Source organism: Parasteatoda tepidariorum, chromosome 2, assembly GCF_982258835.1.
Source record: "Parasteatoda tepidariorum strain Cologne lab strain chromosome 2, Ptep-v5.0, whole genome shotgun sequence".
Classification (NCBI taxonomy): Eukaryota; Metazoa; Arthropoda; class Arachnida; order Araneae; family Theridiidae; genus Parasteatoda; species Parasteatoda tepidariorum.
In genome coordinates, this window is record NC_141756.1 from 12690766 (window position 1) to 12711571 (window position 20806).

General features: G+C 28.0%; 1 protein-coding gene across 3 annotated transcripts in view; it reads left to right on the forward strand.

The window, feature by feature from the left end:
• Positions 1 to 20806, forward strand: part of LOC107445632 (peroxisomal acyl-coenzyme A oxidase 3) — a 52592-nt gene that overhangs the window by 21866 nt on the left and 9920 nt on the right. The window contains exons 1-11 of one of the 3 annotated variants that reach the window (XM_043053978.3): positions 6447 to 6678; positions 7773 to 7936; positions 8757 to 8990; positions 11124 to 11198; positions 12888 to 12977; positions 14239 to 14471; positions 15955 to 16051; positions 17290 to 17472; positions 18182 to 18304; positions 19062 to 19182; positions 19292 to 19411. In XM_043053978.3, the coding sequence (XP_042909912.1) occupies positions 7778 to 7936; positions 8757 to 8990; positions 11124 to 11198; positions 12888 to 12977; positions 14239 to 14471; positions 15955 to 16051; positions 17290 to 17472; positions 18182 to 18304; positions 19062 to 19182; positions 19292 to 19411 (1435 nt within the window). In that variant the 5' untranslated portion in view covers positions 6447 to 6678; positions 7773 to 7777. The other 2 variants (XM_087156877.1, XM_071177169.2) reach the window with 2 other exon arrangements.

Genomic DNA, 20806 nt, shown 5'->3' on the forward strand with positions numbered 1-20806 from the left:
TAAATTTAAGGTTGATTTGAGGTATTTTTGAGGTATTAAGGTTGTTTTGAGGTATATTTAAGGTTGCAGAGAAAACAGAAATAAAAATTATACCTCGTAAAGGTTGTAATTAAGGTGTACGAGGTTGATTTATATATACTTCAGCTTGTTTTGAGGTTGTTTAAAATTCACTTCAAATCATCCAGACTGATAAGGTGATTTTTAAGGTATACCAGGTTTATTTTCTTACATTTGTAACAAAAGAGGTATTTTTGAGGTGTAAAATTTTTTACCTTATTTCAACTAACGATAAAAAGGTATTTATTGAGGTATATGAAGTCATTTTATTTATACCTAAGCTTATTTTGAGGTTGTTTTAAATTCACTTCAAATCAACCAGACTGATAAGGTGATTTTTAAGGTATATCAAGTTGATTTTCTGATACTTGTAATAAAAGAGGTATTTTTGAGGTATAAAAAAATTGACCTTATTTCAACTAACGAGAGTGAGATATTTATTGAGGTATATGAAGTCCTTTCATTTATACCTAAGCTTATTTTGAGGTTGTTTAAAATTCACTTCATATCAACCAGAATCATGAGGCAGTTTTTAAGGTTCACCAGGTTGTTTTTTTTACACTTGTAACAAAAGAGGTATTTACGAGGTATAAAAAATATAATTTTTTTCAACTAAAGAGAGTGAGGTCTTTATTGAGATGTATGAAGTCATTTTATTTATACCTAAGGTTGTTTTAAGGTTGTTTAAAGTACACTTCATATCAACTAGCTCACTTCCCAGAGTTCCGTGCTAGCCGGCAAATGGCGTGTGTGTTTACAATCGAAAGTTTCTTTAAAATTCGGTAAGTGTGCTTGACATTTATTAATTTAGCTTTGTCACTTTTAATCAAATATGCTTCAATTTTCAAACTTAAATTTCATTATTTTTGTTTTAAAGACGCGTCCTGATCTTACATTATTTAAGTCGGAGGATATTCTTTGAGGCTATTGTTGTAGGCTTAGCAATAAGACAGATCAATCTAAATATTTCTCGTCGCTGTCTAGGGTAACGTTACTGGTGAATCGTTACAGCAGGTTACGCACAGTATATTTTATTGTTTGTAATTTATTCAAATATAACTATTCTTTTTGTTTTGCTTAAATGTATATGTTTTAACGTAGCAGTATGCAAGCTGATTGAGTAAAAGGTTCATAATTTCTCTTATAAATAAATCACTGAAAATTGAAAGTTAACAGTTTTTATATATTGCAGGTAATAAAACAAATAAATAATACTATTGTAAGGAACGAAATGCATATTTGTTGCCTTCAACAAAAATCTAACATACATATTTAACTAATAAAATAAACATATACAATAAAAATTGCAATCAGGGTAAATACATCACACAAAAATTTTAATATTTCTTCAAAAGTTGCATTTTCATAAAAATATATATTTACAAACATGAAGAAAAAAAACAATCCTGTTTTTCGAAGTAAATATTCATTTTTTTAAATTAATGTTTACTATTAACAGGTGATTCTAAGGTAGGAAAGAAGTTTACCATATCAAATCAACAAATTTCATAAAAAAATATATGAGAATTCCTAATAAAATCTGAAATTTTTTTAAATAAAAATATATGTAATATGAGATAAGATTCAAGCTAATTTTAGTGAACTAATTTTTCAACCCCCCTCACAAATTAATAAAGCAAACTTCATAAATTTTCATAATCTGAAAAATATTTTGTTTTTAAACTCCAGAAATGATGAGAAATTGGAAATTCTAACATTATCGCAGAGAAAGAAAAGAATTTTTTTAATTTTTAAATGTGCAGAGTAAATAAAAATATAACGCTAATAAATAAAGAATTTTGAAAATTAAATTCTAATAACATTAAATTATGTAAGGATCACAGAAAACTATAATATCAATGAAAAAAAAATCAGAACCGAATAATTTCGGTAATAATAAGTGATTGATATTAACAGCAATTACATTATATATAAGCGGGGATTACTGAACTTACATATACATTGCCTCTAGAGAGAAAAAAGTTATTCTAATTCTAGATTGTTCACCACATTAGCAAAATAAATTTTTCCAGTGTCATCGCACTGGATGGAAATACAAACAGAAGATATATTTGTCACAGGAATTAAGTTAAAGTTGCCAGAATTAGTTACTTGTGTAATATGGCTTAGTTCAACATTAAAATTAAGATTAAGAGAACGCATCTTTTCATCAGAAATCATTTCTTCAATAACACCATAATAATTCCAGCAACAGCATATTGAATTCTGACAAGTACAAGTTACTAAAATTTTTACGAAGAAATTAATGCAGCCTAGTTTAAGTTTACTTGCCCTTTTATACATAAGCTTGGTTTAGTTGAGTATCTTAAAAGTATTTGTATGTGTATCACCTATTAAATAATATCTGAAGTTAGTTAGCAAAAAGGCAACTATAGGTGAAGGAAAACTGGCATCCATTTAAAAAATTCTCATGCAAAATTCAAACTTTTTGTCCGTTTAGTCCACTAAGGCAACGCCCCGCTCTTCCGTGCCACAGGTCCTGGGTTCGATCCTTGGGCCGGGCAAGGTTGACTCAGCCTTTCATCCCTTCAGTGGGTCGATAAATGAGTACCAAGCATGCTTGGGAACTAAACACTGGGGGTTCCGCGCTCGGCTGACCACCTAACCGGAACATCTGCTCCTGCATCCCAGAGCCCAAGGTCAAGAAAACTGAAATAGCCACAGTAGACCTTGACCCTCTATGGGCTGTCGCGCCACTGTGTTTAGTTTTACTTTAGTTTTTAGTCCGCTAAGGCAAAATCTTGAATATTATTCTAGATCAACATGATGCAGTTTAATATTTTGGAATGATTTTCAATTTATTTTTAATAAGACTCGTGAAGACTCGTAAAGAGACTAAAAGAACATGAAAACTTTTCGTATAAATAGTGTGCTCTAATAAAATAGTTTTTATCTTTAATCCACAAAGAATATTGTATAAAACAAATTTACTGAGACAGCTATTCCAAAAAAATAATTTTATTATTTCAATTAAATATTAAAATCATTTTGGTGAACCTATACTTAATCTGCCTATATTGTAGTTAAAAAAGTTTAAAAGTATTATTGACTCTGGATTTTTGTTGTCAACATTAGTAACTTATCAAAGTTATATAAATATATATTTCAATTTCCTTCAATTTCTTAAAAAAAAATCTCATCTGAAAATTTCCAAATGAAACTTGCTATGCAACTTTTATATAACTTGATTTTACTCAACTTGAACATGAAACTTTTACAGAGCTGCTCCGTAAATGGCATCCAGAATTTCAAGGTTTGAATAAGGCTGTCAATAATACGTGCTCTGCAGCTAGGAGGAAGTGAGACTAGTAACTGGAGAGCCTTCCCCTGGGAGTAACTCTAAATATACACCAAAAAGAAAAAAGACAAGTAAATTATTCTCCTTTGATTCAATGAAATCTTTTCATCTAAAAAATTACTGATAAAGTTTGCATGATCTTTGATTTTTGAAAACATTATTTTATAGCATTATCTTAAATTATTCTCTCAGGCAAGTAAACATATAAACTTAATGTTGCTTTTATTTCGATGGGGCATGAAAAACACAAAACATTGATGTTCTACATTCTTTTATTAAAAGATGATTGATTCTTGATCACATTAAATAAAAGGTTGAAAATGACCTTTTGTTTTTAAAAACCTTACGTGATAGACAATTATTTTCGGAATCAGCAGCATTGAGAATTGATTTTAGTACAATTTCTTTTGCGAAATTGGACTAAAAATTTAAACAAGCAGGCCAGTGTAATTGAATTTATTCAAAATTTGCTGAGAAAAAAATTTAAATATCAGCATAACAATCCATAATTAAAAATGGTCGGTTGAATTATTGGAAAATTAAGAATTTCAATAAGCGTGTTATTTCTACAGCAGTTTTTATATGCATCTTATAGAAAAATTAGCTTTTTTAAGTGATATGTTTAAACAGTCAAAATAAAGAGTTGAAATATACTGGGAGGAGAGTTTTGCAGGTCATTATTATTATTCTTATTCATCTGCTGTTACTAAAGAAACCATTTATTTATTCAAAATTGAATAGAAATAATAATACAAGGTGATTTATGCAACGAAATAAGCTTTAAAATATTATTCTAATCTTTTAAAATTTGTCATTATCAATGTAAATATGACTCTCGCTAATTCAAATTTTTTATTTATAGGTTCCAATGCTCCAAATAACGTAAGCACAGCAAACTTGCAGAAGAAGCAGAGTAATTGTCAAGAATTTTGATTTCTTGAACGAAAAATAAATTTTTTTTTGTTAATAAAAGTTTTTATTTGTAAGCTGGCTAAATTATTTAAATTTGCTGTTATTTCGCTTTTACAAAAAATTAGCGCCTTTAACATCTGTTCTATATAAATGAGTTCCCACATTTTTCTGAAACAAATGTATCCTCTTTTCACGATAGTTTAATTGAAATTATTAAAATTACAGAAACATTTGAAATGTTCTTTTAAGGTTTATGAGTCAGCATACTTAACATTATTCAACTCTACATGTTAATTCAAGATTAATAAATTTTATGAACTATTTAATTGCAAATTAGCACAAGGTTCACAAACTATAAATTAAAGGCGTTAAGTGAAAATTCATATTCTAAATTGTGTGAGGAAGAATACATTCCAATGGGTTGTATTTCAAAATTAAAGGAAGATATATTCTTTGCATTGCATTTTACTTTTCTTCACACAATACATGGAAATCAGTCGAAAATTCTTTCGAAAGAAAGATTCATCCGTATTCCGCCTATGTGTTTAGAAAATAGTTTCTTAGCATCAGGATTAGCAGTGAAAATCAAGACAGACCGTAAAAAGTTAATAAGTAATTACCACCTAATGTGTAACATTAAAAACTCCATCAGAGTGATAAATACCTCTACAAGTGAAAAGATATATATTTTAGGTTAAAAATTAGCAGTCTAAGGAGAAATATTTTAATTATATTTAATTACCAGCATTAGCATAAAAAAATATAACCTGAAGGGAAAAATGGCATATTTTAGTTTGATTAAAAAAATTTCCTTTACAAGCATAAAAACCTATATTTGAGGTGAAAAATAATACACCTTACGTTAGTAAAAAATCACCTTTCCAACTATCAAAAATTACACCTGAGGTAGATTTGAAATAACCTGAAGAGTAAAATGACATGCCTCAGGTTGAAAAATATATACCTCTACAAGCATAAAATTAGATACCTGAGGTTGAAAAATAATTACCTGAGGTCGAACAACATACACCTGAGGTTGATTTATAATAACCTGAAGTGTAAAATGACACACCTTAGGTTGTTGAATAAATACTTCCACAAGTGTAAATAAATATACTTCAAGCTGATAAGTAATAACCTAAGGTTGAAAATGAAACACTTTAAAGTAGTAAATATCTACCTCTCCCCAGATGTAAAATTAAACACCTCAAGTTGAAACATATATACCTCTGGAGGTATATATTAAGGTATATTTGAGGTTGGTTTTGAGGTATTCATTTGCACCCTTTTCAACCTCAACGACGTCTTTAAATAACAACCTCCTTTATACCTTTAAAATATACCTTGTTTATACCTCATTTATACCTCGATTTTTTCATAAGGGTAGGCTCTCTATCGAAATACGATCGCGTCTGACTACGAGTCAGACTTTCCAGAGTTAACTGGGGGAGGAGTGTGCGGAGAGAACTATAATTCACTTACCCTGCTCGGGGGTGTACCCCCATTTTCATTAAGATTAGAGCATCCGACTACAGACTCAACATTCAAAGAACCCGTGTTCGATCCCAGTCGGTGGCCAACAACTCTCTCACACATTTTTCCACCTTCATTTACCAACACCCATCAGATCAGTCTTCTTGCCATTTTAAAATATGTTAATCTGACACATCGGGAACTTTTTAATCAACCCGATATGAACAGCTTCATCTTCGACATTAGGAATGATATTATTAACGTATATATTAGAACTTTCCAAAATCTCAGCAGACCCAGGGGCATAAGATCTTTAGAAAAGATGACTCGAACAGAAAAATATTGCAAGATGAATATTTTACATAGATCGACGATCACGACCGTGAATGAGTGTATACTTCTAAATACAGAGACTATAAATAATTTAATACAGCATCAAACATCGAATGTTGGAGGAAAAAAAAGAGCTTTATTTTTGTAAAGGGAGAGAACCTACAGAAATGTGTAAGAATCCTATTTAAAACTACAACACGCCCAGCGTAATTTCAATGTTTGATTGAGACGTTCATTTCTCTTATCATATATTCTACAGCCACAAAAAAAGAATTTCACGTGACTATACAAATTGAGTAATAAATAAAAAATGAATGAACGAAAATCGATAAGTTAACGTATCTGTGACGTAGAGTTAACTCCTGGCGCACGTGCTGTTCACTGAACACGCCCATGTTGGCTTTTTTTTATTGTATTAAAAATAAGGGTGGCAGCAGAGGAATGTGTTTGTAAATTCGCCGGTTTTTAGCGAGTTTTAAATTTATTCTCTTTAAATGAATGAGTTTTTACATAAATTATAATTTGTAAATTTTGGATTATCTAAATACTTTGTTTTTTATACAGGAAGCTTCAAGTTTGTAAGAGTAAGTGTGATTGATTTGTGTAACAGTTGTTGGAACTGAAATTTTTATTTTTCTGTTCTACTCTTGAAAAGAATTTAAATTTACTCTAAAAAAATTAATCCTTTCCTCAGTTTTATTACATTGTTTTTTACTTCTTTTTTTGTTTTTTTTTTCTTTGTATCAAATTATAAAAATTTTCCGAGAACATTTTATCCTTTCTCATAAAATAAGTAAACGGAATTCTTTTGGAAAGTTTGTCAATTCTAAAGTAATTTTTTTTCAGTTATACTTAATTTTTTGGTTTAGTATAAGTTTTTTTAAGAAAATAATTTCTTAATTTGTATCCTAAATTACAACATTTACATATTTTTTTTTTAAAACGAAACTTTTCTGCACGTTAATTTAAGTTTACTGTTATACATTTTAAATTATTGTTCTACGTAATTCATACAAGAATGCTGGAATTCATCCCTATTTTTCTTTAATATTGAATAATACATTACATTAATTTTGGTAGTATTGATTTAACTTGTCTGAAAAGTGTCAAATAACATATTTAATAGAAAACAGCACATTTAAATTTTTGTATGTTTAGCACTGGTCACAGCACTTCTTAAATGATTAGAAATGCAAAGTGCGGATTTATTGGGACATATTTATACAAATTTTAGTGCACTTTTGAAATTTAGAAAATTTTTTCAAAAATATTACAAGACTGTCATACTATGTAACTTCATTTTTGTATCAAATTCACTAATTTTTATTTATGGTTTGTTTTTTTAATAATAATATTTGTAATGCATAATATGTATTTATTTTTACATATTTATTACATTCAATTAGTATTTAAGTAATTGTATATTGATTTTAGATAATTTTCAAAATTTTGAAATTAGTATAATTTTTTTAAAACTCTTACAAAAACTTTCATACTACACTGATAATTTATTTTGTACTTTTATTTTTGCATCAAACTCACAAATTATTTATGCTTTGTTTTTTTTAATAATAATATTTGTAATATAATACATATCTATTTTTACCCATTTGCTGCATTCAACTAGTATTAAAGAAATAGTAATTGTATATTGATTTTTATTACACTAATTTTCTAGCCAAAATGAATACTGAAGTAAAACGACCCATCAAACCGAACATGAAATATGAACATTTGGAAGATTTCTGTCCAGGTCCCTTAGATAATTACAGGTCAAAAGCTTCTTTTAATTGGAAAGAAATGAAGTTGCTATTCATTGGTAGAGATATGATTGAGTTTCAGGTAATATAACTTTGATATTTTTAAAACTTAAATTTAGAAACAAATAAAATCTCTAATCACATTGTTGAAGATATTGATTGTTTTACATTTGTTTATTTAATTTATTCTCATACCTTCCAATATTTAAATTTCGTATGAAATATGTTTATCTGTAGTAGCGAATTAAAGCTGAAGTTTTTAAAACAAATTGATTTCATATAAAACCTATATCAAGACTTTAGAACCAACATGACTTTTAACATATCTGTTTAAATTATTTATGTATGGTTGGGGGAAAATTCTTTAATTTTAGTTTATTGAAATGTGAATAAGATACCTTTGCTACCACAAAGGAAAATATTTTCCTACACTGCTCAAATTCTGTACTAGTTGGAGGGTATGTGTGTTTGTATAGCAATTTTAAATTGAAAACTTGATTGTAATCTATTTAATTTCTTGCATGACTATGAAGACTTAAAATATTTTTTCTTCTCAAAATATTGTTAAAATAAAAGAAGAAGAACATAATATTCCATTATGGGAGGGGGGTAATAAAAAACTGCTATGGCAAGAGGCACTTAATCTATAAGGTCTATAAATCATAGACATTTAATCATATGGGTAGCTAAAAAAAATGATTGTTGAGTCATTTATTGTTTGCAACCTAATATTTTAGTAAAATTATAAACATAAAAGCTTTGTGCTATGTACAATTTCATAATATGCTGGATCTTAGGTTATGTAGAGATATTGTGGTAATAGGTTTTATAAAATCTGAAACTGATATATAGTATACCAAGAAAACATTTGATCTATAAAATTTCATTGTATTTCTTTTTAGAACAGAGTATGGAAGACGTTAGAAGCCGATCCACTTTTTCATCAGGTACCCACAGCTGAATTAACACGCCAGGAAGCTAGGAAACTTTGTTTTCAGAGAATGAAACGCATCAAGGAATACAAATTCTTTTCTGATGAAGAATTTAGAGAAAATCCGTTAATTGCTTTAAATCTCTACATATGTGTAGGCATGATAGATTGGTCACTTGCTTTAAAACTTCTGCTTGGTTTAGAGGTAGGGTTTGTCACTTATCTCCCTTATTTTTACTGTGTATCCCTTTTCTTAATTTAATATTCATAGTAAATTTTAGATAATTACATGCATTAAAGATTTTTATCATTAGCAAATATCAAATTATTTGTTTAGATAATCAGGGGTCTGTCCAGGCCGAATTTACTACCATTTAGCGGTACCTTCACAAATTCAACTTTAGGAAAAGCAGTAGTTTCACAAATTCAATTTTAGGAAAAACGGTAGTTTCACAAAATACTTTCTCTTAAAATTTTATTTTTGCATCCCTTAAGAAATGATAAATCCATATTTTTGTGTTGATTTTTTAATATAATTTTTAATTTTTCACAAATTATGTCTAAATTTTCACAAAATAGGTACCTCTCAGAAAAACCTAGACAGACCCCTGATAATGTATAACATAGTAGAGTCTCAACTATAAACTTTAATAAATTGAAAACAATACAAAATTATAAAGAATTCATTACTTTTTAATCAATTTTCCACATTAGAATAATATAAATGAGCTGCTGTCTAGTGATAAATACTGCCAAGTACATGAAAAATAGAAAATTATATATTATATAAAAAAAATTATATTTTTGGAAATTTTTCTTGTTATGACACTGTTTTTGATTTATTATTTGTAATTTTAAAACTTTTCCAGAAAACTTGTAATATTTTTTTTCATGTTAAAAAAAGTGATTTTCACAGTTGCTGAATAGCATATCTACAAAACTTGGTTGTGTAGATATGGTTCAATGCATATTTTCTTATTTATGCAATTTTATTTATTTTTATGAGAAGTTTATTGATTAACTATATTTTAAATTTTACTTGTTAATTATAATTAAACCAGTTATTAAAAAATTTATTTAAATGAACCAGTTTATGTTAATCCAGTAATTTATAATGATAAAATATTTTTTACTATAATCCTATTTGTTCTATTTAAAATGCATATATATTGAATAATAAAGCAGTGAACAGGTGATTATTAGAAATAAGATAATATATCTTGTACTTCAAAACTTGTTAAAAGTCTTCTTATGTCCCATTCACGTAAAATTTGTCTCAGTATTTTATTGTAACTCATAATTTCTTTCAACGTTAAATATAAATATAAAAATTTAGAGATCAATTTCACGCTCTTTTAAATTTTTTGGAATTTGCTCCTTATTTTTATATTGCACTCCTTTATTATATTTTGAAGATAGATAGGGAAGCTAACCGGTGATTATGTTTGTAAATTAATATCATTTTTCATCACAGATTGTATTATACCAAAATAACGCTCTTGATTGAATATTTAATCGAAAAACATTATTCCATAATATTTAAACTTTTTTTTCACACTATTTAAATGACTAAGGTTTCTAAAAAAAGATTTTAAAAAATAACTTATTTACAAAATATATTTTAATTTTTTTTGTTTGTTTCCACAATTTTACAGCATTTCATAAATTCATGTCACAATTGTTATTATTTTATAAAATACATACCTTATACAAAATACATATTATATAAAGTTTGTACCTTCATTTGTGGCATAAGAAAAGGGCTCATCACAGTACAATCTGGAAAGATCATCCACAAGTAAAGCTTGTCTTTTTTTTATTTTATTCTTTTGGGATGCAAGCAGCTTTAGTCATTGACAGTGTTAGAGCAGTAAAAATTTATTTTCTATATTTTGGATAGGTGAAAGTAGTAGTGTCATTGTCACCCTGTACTTATGTTAATGCATTTATGATAAATGATTAAGTTAATTAATTTTCTTGGTGATTATTTTTCTCCAGCAGCATGGAAAGGAAAAAATTTAAGATTTTAGTAAAAATTTATGATGAGTATTTTCAGTTATGGTAAAAATTCTTAGTGCTAAAACTAAAATCTGATGTGTGAAATGCACATCTAAATGCAGATTAGCTAACTCTACTGCGTTTATATCATAATGTGTTAATATTTATTAATGAAATTAAATCTTTTCAAATTCTTTGATGAAAAATCAATATTTTGTTACTGACACCTTATTAAAATATCTTATGAAGCTTACATAACAAGTTAAAGAAAACAAAAAGGACTGATTCTTGATATTTTTAGCCGTTTATTTTCTGTAACTTATTTATTATTCATTTTTAGTATTTCATAATGGTTTTGAGGCTTTCTGGAACAAAACGACATGTGAAGTTAATGAATGATGTCAGCAATTTCAAAGTAAGCATTAAACTAAAATTCAATTTGTTACCTTAAAAAATTTTATTTATTTTTTAGCAATTTGGGATATAATGGAATGTTTTTCAAATCATTAACTTTTAATGTATTATTTTGGTGATAAAATTTAATCAGCACTTTTGATGTTGATTATTACTTTTTATTTATGAGTAAATTTATTTTGGATGAACTTTTCCAGAATTCTTAATCATTCAAATAAAATAGTGACAATTATTAATCAAAAATTGCTAAATCTAGAGTTTAAATTGATCTTATATTTATTTGTGATTGTATTAAAGTTATTCTGTTAGTTCATAATTTAAATTTTGTTTCTCTTTCTTTAGGTAAAAAACTGTACTTTTATCATTTTCTAATTTTGGAATAAATCATTGCAATTGGAATGATTTTGTTTTAATTTGAAACTATGTTTTTCACTGTTCAACATTAGGCTAATGCATCAACTTATTTATTTGTAAATTAAAACAGTTTACCTTAAAAATTATTAAAATTATAGTTATTTTAGACTTATACTGACTTACTTTGTTTAAAAATTATAATAGCTTATTTTTGTTTTATTTTGATAACTCAGACATTTTAATTTTTTCAGACCATTTATATTCACAAGTTTGTATTAAAGAAAGAGGTTTTGCTTAAAAGGAATATTTTAAAGCAGAGAAATATGTTCGTTTACTTATAGCTAAGTTCAGAATTTATGAAGTAAAATTTTCTTTTACATGTTTGAAAAGTTAGCCTTAAATCTTTATATCCTAAGGTAGGCCAATTCGAAGGAGGCTCCTCCTAAACTTGAAAATATTATTAAAGTTCTGTATTATTATTTTGTTATATTTTTTTTAATATGAGGAAAAACTAAACATATCTGAATTTAAATTTAGACAATGGTCTAATGGGTCATTGTATTTTTTTAAAATAATTTAAAATGAATATTAAAATTCATAATGGTTTAATATAATCTTATAAGAATGTTTGAAAATTAGAAAAATTTAAGGACATTTGAAAATCTAGTTTCGAAATGCATGTTCACCACCATGTTAAATCCATATGCAAGCAAACATATTTCATAATTTTATCATCTGTAGAAATTAATTTATTTATATAGAGACCTTCTAAATTAATAATAATTAAAGAGGCCTTTTTGAATATTCTTTGTTAAATTTAATACTAAAATATATATTTTGTAATGTAGTAGCAATATTATTGAGTTGCACAAAAATTTCCTTTCTTTAAATTTTTGGCATAGAAATAAAGAAGTTCCTTCTATGAAAAGGGATCTACTCATAAAGGCATTCTTAGTGAATTAATTAAAATTTAAAAATGTATGTGTTTTTAAAAAACTTTAATAAGAAATTAAATTTTTTTTTAACATGGAAATTGCAGGAGCCCAATTTTTGAGGGAGCTTGAATTTAAATTACACAGTTACAATAGTTCTCTAAATTTCATAGATAAAAAATTCTTAAATGTGCTAAATATGTGCAGAAGGATTAATTATTTTTATTTATTTCTTGTTTTAAACTTTAAGGAATTTAAATCAATACTAATTAATTTTTTTTTTATCTCTGAAATATTGAGGGAAACTTTTAGATATTTCTAATTATTGAAGGGGATATACACCCCTCTCTACCAATGACTAATGAATAGCTATTAATTATTTTAAAAATATTTTTATATTTTAGGCTATCGGTTGTTTTGCCTTAACTGAAATGGCTCATGGAACAAATACTCGCTGCATGAAGACAACTGCTACATATGATCCACTTTCGCAGGTTTGTCTTGACTGATATATATAACTGATTTCAATTGCAACTGATTTCAAAAAATCTATAAATTTATACCAGTTAAAAGTTGTAACTTTTGAATTAACTAATAAAATATTTAAAAAAATTTCAACTTGAAACTTTAACTTTTTTGGTAGAAGGAAAAGTCTGGTAAAATTCCTAAAAATAATTGTATGCTATGATCTTCGGAGGAGGGCATTGGGCTGTCTAACCAATTATGATGATGATGATCCCCATGGCAAAACCAGGGCGACATTATCGCAGAACATTACAGAGCTCCTGCAAAGAGATTTATCCATTGTTTTTAATTTTCTTATTCTTTTCTGCTGAAATTTTCGAAAGAATTTTTTACTTTGGAATTACATTCATTTCAAGATTCAAAACATTCCTTTTTCCCAACGGAGGGGAAAGAAATGCTCTTGGTTTTCTATTCTCATTTAAGAATAATGAAGTTAAAAAAAATGGTTTCCTTTTTTGCAGAAATTTTTGAAAGATTTTTGTTCTGCCAGAATTATATTCAAAAGATGTTTCCTTGCCTATTGGTGGGGGGAAATAAATGCTAAGGATTTTTCTATTCTCATTTGAGAATAATGAAGTAAAAAGAATTTTTTTTTTCTTTGCCTTGTATATTTGTTAAAAGTATCTTGTAGAAAGATAATGCTAAAAAGGTTTGTTGTAGAAAACCTGATAAAATTCTGCGATGGAGATAATGATGAATTATCTGCTATTTATGAGATATCAAGCTATGAGGAAATTTTCTGTAGTTTCTAAATATATGAATGATTTTACTGTTTCTTTAATGGATTAAAAAAAAATAGAAATGTGGACTGGGGAAATAAAAGAACAAATCTATGAAGAAGGATTACAGAAAAACTTTCTGAAGCTAACGAATACCATTTAGTGAACTAAGCTGGTTTTTCTTTTCATCAATGCTCATTTTAAATTTTTTTCCTAATATGAATTTAAAGGATTTCCATGATTTTTCTGTTAAAATTCTTCATAATTATTACCATTCTTATTACCTGAAGTTTTTTTTGTTTTTTCCTCTTAACATGATTAGAAACAATATTAATCCTAACTGAACTTAGAACGCTACTTATCGCATTACTTAATCATTACTAAAAATGCTTAAAGAATAGGTTTGTGCTTGAGTATAATATTTCTGCTATGATTCTGAGATGTGATCTCTTGGATAGATTTACAGTATATTTTCTAACCTATCATTGTATAGCTTTATTATGTTTTCTAGGAATTTGTTTTGAACACTCCAAGGTTAGAGGCAACAAAAATGTGGATTGGAAATTTAGGACAAAGTGCTTCACACGCTGCTCTATATGCTCAACTGTATACGCCTGATGGTAAATGTCATGGACTTCATGCTTTTATAGTGCCCATTCGAGATCCTAAGACTCACTTACCTTATTCTGGAGTAACTGTGGGTGATATGGGACCTAAATTGGGACTACAAGGATTAGATAATGGGTAATTTTTTTCTATTTAAAAATTTCTTTTTTTAATAAAATCTAATTCATAATGTGATTTATTGAATTCATTGTATGCTTATGCACTGAAAAGCTTCTTGCTAAATACGTACGTATAAAAACCTAAGCCTATAAAATATGAAGTAGTGTATAAATAAAGCAGTTAGTCAATAAATTAGACTATTGTAGAAGTATGTCAGTGTAATATTTGTTATGAACACAGAATGATCTATGCAATGTAAATTTCTTTTTTAGCTTCATAATTTTTATTTTTAGTTTCTTTAATGTCATTCTTCCAGGGAGTTCATATTCTTAATGAAAATATGGGCACCATGACCCTAAAATATTTTAGTGACCTTTTCACCATTTTTGTTAATTCTCCCCATTCTTTTTGCATCAAAAATAGTTTCTACAACAGTTTAATGATATTAGTTAGTACCTGATGTCTTAAATTTTTCATACTCAACTATATATTTATATTGAACTCTGGTACCATTTAACTAGTATTTCATAATCCGATTCTTTTAAAAACATATTTATTCCAGGGTAAAAGCTGCAATATTTATGAAAGTGATAAAGTTTTTTAGAATATTTATTCTTATCTATCCTGTATTGATAAAAGCCTTTCTCAAGGCTTAGGTAAAATGAAAAACTCTGCAAAGACAAAGTTTCATTAAAAAAAAACTTTTTGCACATATAGATAGATCAACACTTTTAACTAGTTTCAACCCTTTTTTCACCACCTCATTTTGATGAAATTTGTTTAACTTTATATTGAATCATATCACTGGCATGAGTTAAAGGACCAAAAAAACTGAAAATAAAAACCCAAAAGCACTTTTTATATAATTGAAAAGATACTTCAAATTTGAGCAATAAAAAAAGTGTATGCAGGAAGCATTTATTCACAGAATGTTATCTACGTTTTCATAAAAATATCTTTGCAAGATTATATTTATGTATGTAAGTTTTGTAAATATGAATCTCAATGTGTGATTTTTAAATCACGTGAATATGAACCTCAGCATTTAAATTTAAAATCATGTGAATCTTGAGGTTTGTTTTAAGAATCGCATTAATGTGAATTTCCATGTTTGATTTTAAAATCCCGTGAATACGAATGTGGCTTTTAATAATCATAATAGTGGTTACGAAAAGTGATATTTTATATAAAATCGTAAAGTAGGAGTCACGATCTTAAAGATGAATCGCAATGTGTAATTTTAAACCATGTTAATGTAGTTTTAAATAGTGTTTGCATTGGTAGGAAGAAGGGGGAAAAAATTAATCTTTTTTTCCCCTCAGGAATTTGAAAAAAGACAAAACTTTCTTTGAGAAGGAGAATTATTTTTTTTTAATTTTAGTTATAGTAAAAAAAAAATTGCGGTGGTGGCAAATTTTCTCTGAATGGGGTTTGCAGGTTAATGTATATTTACAGGTCTGTCTTACTAATAGCCATGTCAAATTCTTTCTTTATTATTCAGGTTTATGTCATTCCAAAACTACAGAATTCCTAGAGAGGCTCTCTTAAGTAGAACTGGTGATGTTACACCTGATGGAAAATATATTTCACCTTACAAAGTACGTTCATCTTAGTTAATTATTTTGAGTTAATTCAATTGAAAATTTAAAGAAAATATTATGTGTTCTCATTTTTGTGTTTTTTATTTGGCTAAAGTTAAGGATTTAAAATATGAATTTAGTGCAAATTAATATTTTGATATGATTTAATTCATCTTTTGCTATTATGCAATGTGCTGTGTACAAAAAATGAATCATCCTGATTAAACTTTGGGTTAGATTTTCGGATTTTCACGTACAGGGACTCAATCTTATTGGTTTGAGGAGACGACATAGAATATGTTACTTAGCAAGGGCAGAGGATATTTTAAGTTACAAGATCAGACGCAAAAACGTACTATCTCCAAATAAATATTCCTACCTTTTTTTTTGTTGACAGATTTGAGTTTCTGACCCTCAGAATATAAGGGGAATTATTGTGCAAATGGTTGGGTCTGGAAAGCTGTCTCAAGTTTGGATTATTTTAAGTTAATTCATGTTTAAATTAGATGTTATTCAAAAAAAAATTTTTTTTTAATTTAACCTTAAACTTTTTATGCCTTTTTCAACAGCAAATATTTAAGAAATGCAAAATTTTTAAATACTTGCTATTTTTTTATTGTTTAATGCTCTTTAATTTAAACTAAGAAATTAATTACATTGAAAATATGTTCCCTTACTTTTAAATTACATCAATGTTTCACGAGTGTGCAGAAAGTGTGACCAAGGTGATTAGTAATTTCTGTTAACGCTCAGCTACTTAAACAGGGTCATTTTCATTGCATCCTTTGATGGACTTACCAAGATTTGTACCCATCAAATTCCGAAGATGAGTGTCGTTTGAACTATGTCTCTTTTCTAAAGTAACGTTAAAGGAATTTCGTGGAATCTCTATTGTTTTTTTTTTTTTTTTTTTGTTTGTATTGCACTTACTCGCAATACTACTTTTTTTTTTAAAAAGTAGCACACTATACTACAAAAAAAGTAGCGACTACAGTAGTTTCTTTACTTGTAGTGTGCTACTTCCGACCACCGGTTGATACAGATATAAATTTTTTTAATGGCTGCTTGAAATTTAATACTTTGCTAAATAGTATAAATTATTTGTTTTGTAAACTTCAATCTGTAGGGAAATAATGAATAACTGTAACTGTGAACTTTTGTAAACAGTGCAAAATTGAATACTTTACTAAATAATATAAATGATTTGTGTCAGAAACTGTTAGTATATAGAGTCATTAATGTATCTGTTTTAACAGGATCCAAATAAGAGATTTGGTGCATCACTAGGTTCTTTGTCTTTGGGCAGAATGGGAATAATTAGTGTTGGTATTGCAAACTTGCATATGTGTCTACCCATAGCTATACGATATGCTGCCATACGTAAACAGTTTGGTCCACAAGGTCAAGAAGAAATACCTATTTTAGAGTATCAGCTTCATGTAAGTTTTTCCTTCTTTAAATGCATCTCACCTTTATCAGATCAGTAAGTTTATGTATAGGTTGGATTGAATCATTAAAATAGGAGTAGCTCCTCAAGTTAGGAATAGAAAATTAATTTCTTTTACGCTTAATGTTTATCAACTACATGTGACGTAAGGTTTCTTTTTAATTATTTTTTTTAATGTATACTTTTTAACTGATTAATACAAGTGATGTTTTTCTAATTACAACTAATATTTCAGAGATAGATAAAGTTTGACAACTAAGTCGAAAAAGAAAAAAAAGGAAATAAAAATCATAAAAGTTTAAATTTTGACATGCATTTCTTAAATTTGAAATGTACTCTTATGTATTAAAAGGTAAATTATGATGTTGTTACTGAACAAGCAGAGCATGGTTGAAATAGATTACCTTTTTCATGTAAGAAATGTTTCATTACATAAAGAAAGCCAAGTTATTGACTTAAATCAATATAAAAACATTCATTCACGATGAGCTGCTTGCAGTGAAAAACTAAATCAACATCATTACAAAAAAATTTTTTATAAGAGTTTGGAAATCCTTTTTTTTTTCCTTCAGATTTTATGATTATTAAGATCTTTTTTGCCAATAATTTTTTTAATATTCAATTGAATGAAAACAAAAATATTTTTAAGCACTTTTGTTGCCCATTATGCTAAAAAGAAAATATTTATTGTATTTTTTTAGCAATACAGACTACTACCATACTTAGCTGCTGCATATACTTTGTATCATTTTGTGTCTCGTTATAACAACGACTTGATAAATATACAGATGAAAATCATTTTTGGAGAAAAGTCTTCTGAGCTTGTAAGCAAAGTTTTATTAGTTTTTTTTTTGTTGTTAAATTTGCATTTATTATATGAATATATTTTGTAAACTGTTTATTTATTAATTTTTATACATAATATTGTTTTTTTCTGGCGAGTTTCCAAATAAACACAATTTTGTAACAGAATAATGTTTTATATATGTTACTGTAAATGACCGAAATTGGTGGTTGTTGACAACCACATAGTTGCTTCAGTAAATGTCCGAAATATATACTAGGTCTAGTTAAGTGCCACTACCCAGTATACATTTGCTTGGTATACCCTACACTAATGTTTTTTTAACGTTTAGTGTCACTTCCCGGTATACCCTACACTGAAGGCTTAGTGCCACTGCCTGGTATACATTTGCTTGGTGTACCCTACACTGATATTTTTTTAAGGTTCAGTGCCACTACACGGTATACATTTACCCGGTATTCCGAACACTGATGTTTCTTCTAATCTATCTTCAGGAAATATTAAAATATCGATTGAATATAATATTGACGAAATTAATATCAAATCTGATACAACTATTTCAAACATGCACCAAAGAGACTATGTGATTGTTGACATGTGATGTACTCTTGATTTCGGTCATTCACAGTAACATAAACATATGGCATTGGGTTACCATTAATTCTTATTTGGTTGTAATTGTATTTTTTTTTCTGTATTAAATTATACTGATTATAGTAATTATATTTTTTCTGCTTTTAAATTATATTGATTCCCGTACTCATTTTATTTTTAAGTCGGATCAAGTTGGTGAGCTACATGCTTTGTGTTCTGCTGCAAAGCCTGTCATTACTTGGGCAGCCAGGGATGCTATTCAGGAATGCCGTGAAGCTTGTGGTGGTCACGGTTACTTGCAAGGTAAAAATACAATTTGAATTTGAAATTTATGAACTATTTAGTAATGTTTAGTAAATTATTGCATGATCTATCTGTCTTTCATCTTAGAAATTTTTTTGTTCTTATTAAGCTAGTGGATTCGGCCATCTGAGAAATGATAATGATGCAAACTGTACGTATGAAGGAGATAATAATGTCTTACTTCAACAGACAAGCAATTATTTACTCGGTCTCTTAAAGAAGAAAAGAGGTAATTAAGTTGTCACAATTTTAAATATATTTATTAAAAATTATTTTGAATTAATATGAGTGACCGTTTAACAAAGCAGTATCTATTAGTTTTGCAGTATCTATTTATTTTTCTTAAGTGACACTAAAAACATGGGTATTTTTCTAACTATAGTTATCTTCAATAATTTACTTTGTTTGGTTGTCTTAAATAATAACTTACGTAGTGTAAATTATTACTTACACTAAGTAAGATAGTACATTAGATTATTAGTGTTAAATTCATATCATTATGCTGTTAGATTTATTTTGTTAGGTTGTCTTTAAGTAATAATTTAATTAGTGTTGAATAGTTAGTTGTTCAATTCACCAAATAAAAAGGAACACTCTGAATAACATTTGATCTAATGAACAGATCTTCACATACTAGAACTCAAACTTAATGGCTCGAGAGATTGAACTCAAATATGCTAATTAATAAGTACAGATGATAGTTTAAGCTACATAATTATGCCCAAAAACATACTTTCTGTCAATAAACGTACCCTTTTTTTTTGTTGACGGATTCAGATTTCTGACTCCCAAAATATAGAGGGTAGTCGCAATCTGAGAAATATGGTCTCAATAGTTTGGTTATTAGAAAGCTCCAAAAATAGGACCCCTTATTGTTAATTTTACTTTTTGAGTATTTCACTATATCTCGAGTTTTAAGCAAATTCGGAGAATTTTGCACACAATTATAAAATTCGTTTATGCTAAGATAATTCCATGCAAAATTTAACATATAGTAAAATAATTTGCACAATTAATTAGCATATTTGAGGTTAACCCCTTTGAGCCATTAAGTTTGAGTCCTGGAACGTGAAGATCCGAACATCATATCAAAAGTTATTCAGGATGGCCCCTTTTTTGTGCAATGTACTTTAAGTATTTGTACAGATTTATTTTTTTAGGTTAATTTAAGTGATAGTTCAAGTTGAATAATTAGTTTACTTTAAGAATTTACACTCTATAACAAAAAAATCGACGCACCAAGAAGCAATCATCTGATTGCTTTGAAATTTCGTATGCATGAATGTTTTGAATAGATATGGCTGGAATGATGACGACTGCGAACGTATAGTCTTTAGTGACGAATCTTGCTTCCAACTGTGTCCTGACAATCACCGAAGACGTGTTTGGAGACGCACAGGGCAGGGGGGTTCCTGCCTTCACTATTGCACGCCACACTGGCCCTCAACAAGGCGTTATGGTCTGGGGTGCCATTTCCTTTGACAGCCAAACCTCTTTGGTCATCATTAGAGGTACACTTACTGCACAGCGGTACGTCGACGACATCCTAAGACCTGTTTTGCTACCGTTCCTTTTGCAGTGCACTGGGCTGGTTTTTCAGCAGGACAATGCCAGACCACATATG